The sequence below is a fragment of the Oncorhynchus clarkii genome, chromosome 31 (assembly GCF_045791955.1).
Source record: "Oncorhynchus clarkii lewisi isolate Uvic-CL-2024 chromosome 31, UVic_Ocla_1.0, whole genome shotgun sequence".
Taxonomy (NCBI): Eukaryota; Metazoa; Chordata; class Actinopteri; order Salmoniformes; family Salmonidae; genus Oncorhynchus; species Oncorhynchus clarkii.
The window spans coordinates 2,461,109-2,469,766 of record NC_092177.1 but is presented as its reverse complement, the minus strand read 5'-3'; the positions used below and the strand labels follow the sequence as shown (position 1 = coordinate 2,469,766).

Genomic DNA, 8,658 nt, shown 5'->3' with positions numbered 1-8,658 from the left:
GGGACGCAAGCGTCCCCTAAACCATAAGAAGTTTTAAATAGTACCCACAAAACACCAGTCTCAATGTCAACAGTGAAGAGGCGACTCCGGGATGCTGGCCTTCTAGGCAGAGTTGCAAAGAAAAAGCCATATCTCAGACTGGCCAATAAAAATAAAATATTAAGATGGGCAAAAGAACACAGACACTGGACAGATTAACTCTCTTTCTTTCTCCTCTATAGCTTGTTCCCCTCCCCAGGGGTGGCTGTGCCCTTTGTCTCTGCTGTGCTGGGTAGGACCGGTTCTCTCTCTCTCTTTGTTCCCCTCCCCAGCGGTGGCTGTGCCCCCTGTCTCTGCGGTTGTCTCTGTGTCCTGATAGTGGACCTGAAGCTTGACAGGCGTCGTCTGAAGCCCTCTCCAGAGAAGAAGTAGAGGAGGGGGTCGAAACAGGAGTTGGAGGCAGCCAGACAGAGTGTCACCACCACACTCTTCTGCATGTACACCAGCTCTGAACAGGAAGTGGCAGTCTGGGACAGGAAGCTGAGGTGGACGGAGCGCTGGATGTGGTACGGCATGAAGCACAGCAGGAACGCCAGCATCACAATGACGATCATTCGGATAGCCTTAGACCCCGCCCCCTTCTGGCGCTGTGCAGTATGTTGCCGTGACAGCAGGGCCCGAATGATCCCGACGTAGCACAGCAGGATGACCAGGAAGGGAAGGACGAAGCCCACAGCCAATGATAAGTAGTTGAGCATGATGAGCTTCTTAAGCCCGCCCCCTGTTCTGCGCTCTGGAGGCTCGAAGCACTTGGTCTTATTGGTGGCTGGGTGGAGGTGTTGACCAGTCATGAGGAAGGGGGAGGAGACAGTGCAGATGAACACCCAGATACAGACACACACCAGACGGGCACGACGCTCTGAGACCAGGCGCAGGTTCTGCACGGGGAACACGATGGCGAGGAAGCGTGTGACGGACATGGCAGTCATGAAGAACACGCTGCAGTAGAGGTTCACGTAGAGGGCATAGGACGAAAGTCTGCACAGGAAGTCTCCCAGGTTCCAATGACCCTGAGGGAGAGGGTCAACCACAACAATCATTTATTTTAATAGCATCTTAAAGACCGGGATTCATTCAAAGGTGCATTGTTGAAAATGTTTCCCCGAAGTAAAATACCTGTAAAAGTCAAGTGAAATGCGCATGTCGACAACTCACCTTTGATTGCGTTTGGCCAAAACTATGTTACAGAGCACAACCCCCCCCCCCCCCCCCCCCCGGAAACAAGAGGTAGAAATAGTCCTACCTTATTAACGTAGTAGAGGACCCGTAGGGGCAGCGTGGAGACACACAGCAGGTCGGACACGGCCAGGTTCAACATGTAGATGTGGAACGCAGAACGCTGACGGAACGTTTTAACCAGAACCAACAAGGCGAACCCATTACCGGCCAGGCCGAACACGGTGATGATAGAGTACACCGTAGAGTACACCTGGAGAGACAGAAACACCTGGTAACAAACAGATACACAAACAGATACACCTGGAGAGACAGAAACACCTGGTAACAAACAGATACACAAATAGATGCACCTGGAGTGACAAACACCTGGTAACAAACAGATAAACAATTAGATGCACCTGGAGAGACAAACACCTGGTAACAAACAGATACACAAATAGATGCACCTGGAGAGACAAACACCTGGTAACAAACAGATACACAAATAGATGCACCTGGAGAGAAAAACACCTGGTAACAAATATATACACAAATAGATGCACCTGGAGTGACAAACACCTGGTAACAAATAGATACACCTGGAGAGACAAACACCTTGTAACAAATAGATACACCTGGAGAGACAAACACCTGGTAACAAATAGATACACAAATAGATACACCTGGAGAGACAGAAACACCTGGTAACAAATAGATACACAAATAGATACACCTGGAGAGACAGAAACACCTGGTAACAAATATATACACAAATAGATGCACCTGGAGAGACAAACACCTGGTAACAAACAGATAAACAAATTGATACACCTGTAGAGACAAACACCTGGTAACAAATAGATGCACCTGGAGAGACAGAAACACCTGGTAACAAATAGATACACAAATAGATGCACCTGGAGAGACAAACACCTGGTAACAAACAGATACACAAATAGATACACCTGGTGAGACAAATACCTGGTAACAAACAGATACACAAATAGATACACCTGGTGAGACAAATACCTGGTAACAAATAGATACACAAATAGATGCACCTGGAGAGACAAACACCTGGTAACAAACATATACACAAATAGATGCACCTGGAGAGACAAACACCTGGTAACAAATAGATAAACCTGGAGAGAGAATCACCTGGTAACAAAAATGTTTTTGTGCCTCTACACAAGCCTGTCTCAGGAGTTCTACAGGCAATTCGTTTGACCTCATGTCTTTGTTTTTGCACTGACATGCACTGTAAACTGTGGGGCCTTTAAGAGACAGGTGTGTGCCTTTCCAAATCATATCAAATCAACTGAATTTACCACAGGTGGACTCCAAGTTGTAGAAACATCTCAAGGATGATCAATGGAAACATGATGCTCCTGAGCTCGATTGAGTCTCATAGCAAAGGGTCTGAATACTTACAGTACCAGTCATAGTTTTGGACACACCGACTCATTCAAGGGTTTTTCTTTATTTTGACTATTTTCTATATTGTAGAATAATAGTGAAGACATCAAAACTATCAAATAACACATATGGAATCATGTAGTAACCAGGCAGAAGAAAAATCTAAAAAGTACCATAAAAGTTCGTAGAAACATGTCAAACGATGTTTATAATCAATCCTCAGGTTGTTTATGTCATAAATAATCGATCATATTTCAACCGGACAATAGCTTCGTCAATAGAAAAGAAAAAAAAAGAAAGGCGTGCTCTCGGTCACACGCAGGACTCATGTCTGGAAATTTCCACTGTCCTGAAAGTGGTGTTTCGCCCTCAGTTTTCAGAGTAAAAGCCTGAAACAATGCCTAAAGACTGGTCGCATGTAGTGGAAGCCACAGAGCTCTTGAACTGGGTCATAAGGCTTTGTATGTTGGATAGGCTTTCAATGGAAAAACAGCCATTTCAATATAATAGCATTTCCTGGATAGATTTTCCTCAGGTTTTCGCCTGCCATATCAGTCCTGTTATACTCACAGACATTATTTTAACAGTTTTGGAAACTTCAGAGTGTTTTCTATCCAAATTATATGCATATCCTAGCTTCTGGGCCTGAGTAGCAGGCAGTTTACTTTGGGCACGCTTTTCATCCAAAATTCTGAATGCTGCCTCCTATCCCAAAAACGTTTTTAAAAAGGGGGAGATCCAACTGTTTGGAATAATTATAGGCCAATCGCAAAGCTGTCACCCCTGGTGAAAATACTTGAAACCCTTCTTAGTTCCACAGCCAGAAGAGGACTGGCCAAACCTTATAGCCTGGTTCCTCTCTAGGTTTCTTCCTAGGTTTTGGCCTTTCTAGGGAGTTTTTCCAAGCCACCGTGCCACCTACACCTGCATTGCTTGCTGTTTGGGGTTTTAGGCTGGGTTTCTGTACAGCACTTTGAGAAATCTGCTGATGAAAGAAGGGCTATATAAATAAATTTGATTTGATTTTGATTTGATTTGAACAGCTAAAATAGTTTCTCTGAACAATATGGGAGAAATCGGACTCATGCGCTTACGTGTCAGGACTGTTCTCTTGGTACTTAACCATGTCTCTGGACTTCATACATCTCCTGAAATATGTGGCGTTAAAGACTCTGGATTCGCGTTCAACTGCTGTCTGTAAATCCATATGTTGTAACCCTCAATCTAGACTTGCCATTATCTTTCTGCTTCCATTGTCTGGAAATGTCCAGTCTAAACCAGGTCCTGACATTCTTACTCAAAATAAGTAGTCAGAGTGGCCTGAAGTTTTTGCATATAAATGTAAGAATTCTTCTGCCGAAGCTTGATTTTGTGAATATATGGATAAAAACTGCCGACCCTGATGTACAGTATTTATGCTTTCTGAAACCTTGCTTAAAAAATCTATTACTGACAAAAATATTGGCATAAATGGTTACAATGTGTTTCGTACAGATCGTAAATCTAAGGGTGGTGGTGCTGTATATGTAAATATTGTTGTATCTTGTTGTTATAGAGTATCTGTCTTTGAACCTAAACCTTGGCTCAACTTTAAATATTGTTGTATCTTGTTGTTATAGACCTCCATCTGCTACTGTTGGCTCTCTGGATTGCATTTTTAAATTGTTATCACAGAATGTCAATTCTGAGTTTGTCCTGATGGGTGATCTGAATCAGGACTGGTTAACATCTAGCGCTGATCAACTTAAATTCTGTGCAATATCTATAATCTCACTCAGATTGTCAACAGTGTAACGAGGTTGAATACAAAATATCAAATTACATAAGTGAGAGATGGTAAAATTCCTAAGAAATCTCCACGTGTACGAAAAGAAACTGGAAGCGGTTTGACATTCCAGGTTTTTTACATGATGTATCAAGCATTGAATGGAATAGAATGGAATTAATCCCTGATGTTGAACTATCCTTTTCTTACTTCCACAACGCATTCCAGGATGCATGCAATAGGCCCCTTTAAATAAATTCAGGATTAAGGGCAGAGAGAACCCTTGGTTTACTAAGGAACTTACAAAAAATCATAAGGGAACAAAATGCTATGTGGGCTAAAGCAAGAGGGACTAGATTGGCAGATGATTGAATGACTTTTAAACGTCTTCGAAATATGGGTGTGGCTATGATCCGTAAATTGAAAGCAGACCACTACCTGAAATCTATTTCACAAAATGTAAATAATCCATCCAAATTTTGGCAAGTAATGAAGGGTTTGGAGTGCAAAAAAGATACACAGCTTCCCAAACAATTGTTGGTAGACACACAGATTGTAACTGAGAGAACCTCCATTCTGAAAGCCTTGAATACGCATTTCTTAGATGCAGGCAGTTTTTTTGAAAAGGTCAAAGGTATAATTGAGCCACCTATGAATTTACCTGACACCCCTGTGTACTCCTTCACCAGGTTCTCCTTTTCATCTTTCTCTGTTTCAGAAGTGTGTAAAGCCCTGAAAGAAATTGATAAAAAATAATCCCCTGGTCCTGATGATCTAGACCCTACACCTAGCTGCAGACATCATTGCTCCCCCTTAACATGTATTTTTAACCTCACGCTTGATGTAAAGGAAATCCCCAAGTTATGGAAATCTGCTTTTGTACGGCCTCTCCTGAAAGGTGGAGATCCTTCGCTACTTGACAACTATTGACCCATATCAAAATTGTCTGTACTGTTAAAGGTACTGGAGTCCTTAGTTAGTAGGCAGCTAAAGGTCTTCTTCTGAGAAAACAACATCTTAAATGGAATGCAATCAGGTTTTAGGTCTGGCCACAGCACTGTTTCAGCAACATTGAAGGTTTTAAATAACATCCACTGTGCTCTTGATAAGAAGTTACATTGTGTGTCTGTTTTTATTGATTTGTCAAAGGCTTTTGACACCGTGGACCATGCTGTGTTAGTGCAAAAGTTAAAATGTTGTTGAATTACTTGCACTAGATTGGTTTATAAATAACCTATAAAATTGTACACAATGTGTAATGGTGGATGGTTATAAATCTGAGTCCACAGAGATGTGCTCAGGTGTTCCGCAAGGTTCTATTTTGGGCCCACTGTTGTTCATTTTGTATATCAACAACATTGGGGATCTTATTGAAACAGCGGATGTTCATTTTTATGCAGATGATACTGTTCTTTATTCAAGTGGTAGTAATTTATCTTTAGCTTTGAAAATACCCAACGAGCATTTAACATCATACAACAGAATCTGTATGATTTAAAGCTGATTCTAAATTCGGGTAAAACAAAATGCATGGCATTTTCACATGCCAGGCATGTTACAAATCATGTCATTGCCACATTGGCTGGACATACTATAGAGCAAGTTAAAGTGTACACATATTTGGGTGTGTGGGTTGATGATAAGCTGAGCTTCACTGTGTATGTAGAGAACTTGATAAGGAAGCTCAAGCTGAAAATAGGATTTTATTACCGGCATAAGGCTTGTTTTTCTCTGGAGGCCAGGAAGGAGCTGGTATGATGTACATCACTGTCGGTTTTAGATTTTAGTGATGTTATATATATGCAGGCCTCAGCCACTACCCTGAGAGCACTTGATTCAGTGTATCATGCAGCCCTCAGGTTCATTACAAATCAGAAACGTCTAACACATCATTGTGATTTCTATAGCGCTGTTGGCTGGTCGTCATTGACCTTGCGTTGTCTTAAACACTGGTATACACTGATTTATAAGGCCATATTGTAGGCTTAAACACTGGTATACACTGATTTATAAGGCCATATTGTAGGCTTAAACACTGGTATACACTGATTTATAAGGCCATATTGTAGGCTTAAACACTGGTATACACTGATTTATAAGGCCATATTGGGTAAAATGCCATTTTATTTCTGTTCTTTTTTAGTCAGGTCAGTAAATACATATCTATTACGGTCCCATTCTCATTTGCTTCTAACAGTACCAAAAATTAGGACAGGTCATGGTAGTTTTAGTTACTTAGTGCCGTGGTCCTGGAATTCTCTCCTGAACATTTTAAAATGTGATGATCTAGTTTCGTTGGTGGAGTTTAAACACTTGATCGATGTATATATCATAGAAGATTGTATTTGTTTTTAGGCCAGCTGTTTTTAGTCAAGACGTTTGTGTTTTTAATGTAAAATGTTATTGTTGTACTGTATGTGTGTTTATAGTTTTGTTTAATGTTGTGTTAGTGTATGTAAATAGTTTTGTCTGAAACGTTGTTCCCCCTGCTGCTATTGGACCAGGTCTCTCTTGGAAAAGAGATGTTATCTCAATGAGAAAAACCTGGATAAATAAAGGTAAAATAAATCCTAATAAAACCTACGATCACACACCTTTTCCACTCCATGGAGAGTTGAGTTGTAGCAGGGTGTTGCGTTCCCTCCGCCAAGAGGCGTACATATCAGAGATGTCCAGGGCCAGTTTATTACTGGCCACCCATTCCAAAACAGATCAACTCTTTGTTAAGGGTTTCAGTGAGGGTCATCCATTTTCAGATAAGAGGTCTGATTTTTCTCCATGTAATGACTATATGGTAGCTATGTCATTTTGCAGACACTTATGCAAAGCGATGTACAGTCATCCTCATTCCAAATACTGTACAGTTCCTTATATATATATATATATATATATATATATATATATATATATATGTGTATAGACCCATGGACCATGGTTACTCTGAACATGCTGCTTCTGTTAGATTGATTGGCTAGTGGTATCTCTCATTGCACAGCCATAGAATAGAAGCATATCAATGAGTGGGCATCTGGCCTATGCATGGGGGGGGGGGGGGTCAGATAGGGAGACAGATGGTTACCTGGTTACGGAATTCATCGATAGATGGACAGTTGGTGACGTTGTACCTCAGAGTCACGTTGTCAAACTCCTCTAGATCCATATCTGTAACACAGACAGAGAGCATAAAGAGAGAGGAAGACAGACAGTATGAGAAAACATGTTTCTACAGAGTTCAGGTAGGCCTCCGCACATCATGAAAGAAAGTTGGAGGTGTTTTCAACAATGACAGGAATCCCATACTAGGGCATAACCAGGAAACACTTTCAGTTTTCCAGTCATATTCAGTGGTTTTATGTTTGCTTTGACCAAATGGAGCCAGCTGCATACCACCCTGCATACCACTGCTGGCTTGCTTCTGAAGCAGGTTTGGTCCTGGTCAGTCCCTGAATGGGAGACCAGATGCTGCTGGAAGTGGTGTTGGAAGGCCAGTAGGAAGCACTCTTTCCTCTGGTCTAAAAAAATATTCCAATGCCCCAAGGCAATGATTGGGGACACTGCCCTGTGTAGGGGGATGTTAAATGGGTGTTCTGACTCTCTAAGGTCATTAAAGATCCCATGGCACTTATCATTAGAATAGAGGTAAGAGTAGAGTAAGGGTGTTAACCCTGGTGTCCTGGTTAAATTCCCAATCTGGCCCTCAAACCATCACGGTCACCTAATAATCCCCAGTTTACATTTGGCTCATTCATCCCCCTCCTCTCCCCTGTAACTATTCCCAGGTTGTTGCTGTAAATGAGAATGTGTTCTCAGTCAATTTACCTGGTAAAATAACATAAATGTGATATTTAAAAGCTCTGGTGATTTTGAAGTAGATACACAAGACCAAAAGTATGTGGAAACCTGCTCATCAAATATCTCATTCCAAAATCATTAATATGAATTTGGTCCCCACCTTTGCTGCTATAACAGCCCCCACTGTCTAGTTGTCGGAACGTTGCTGCAGGCTCTTGCTTCCATTCAGCGACAAGAGCATTAGTGAGGTCGGGCACTGATAAGGCCTGGTTCACAGACAGCGTTCCAATTCATCCAAAAGGTGTTTGATGGGGTTGAGGTCAGGGCTCTGTGCAGACCAGTCAAGTTCTTCCACACTGATCTCGACAAACTATTTCTGTATGGACCTCGCTTCGTCCACAGGGGCATTGTCATGCTGAAACAGGAAAGGGCCTAATCCAAACTGTTGCCACAAAGTTGGAAGTGTATAACTTTAAACAGTATAA

At 41.8% G+C, this 8,658-nt stretch overlaps 1 protein-coding gene across 1 annotated transcript; it reads right to left on the bottom strand.

Moving 5' to 3' along the window:
* Positions 1 to 215: 215 nt before the first annotated feature.
* On the bottom strand, positions 216 to 7,541 carry LOC139391088 (cysteinyl leukotriene receptor 1-like). The gene is made up of 3 exons (XM_071138600.1): positions 7,461 to 7,541; positions 1,283 to 1,468; positions 216 to 1,049 (listed from the first exon to the last, which is right to left on the bottom strand). Exons 1-3 carry the CDS (start codon positions 7,539 to 7,541, stop codon positions 216 to 218), a joined length of 1,101 nt encoding a protein of 366 aa, XP_070994701.1.
* Between the last annotated feature and the right edge of the window lie 1,117 nt (positions 7,542 to 8,658).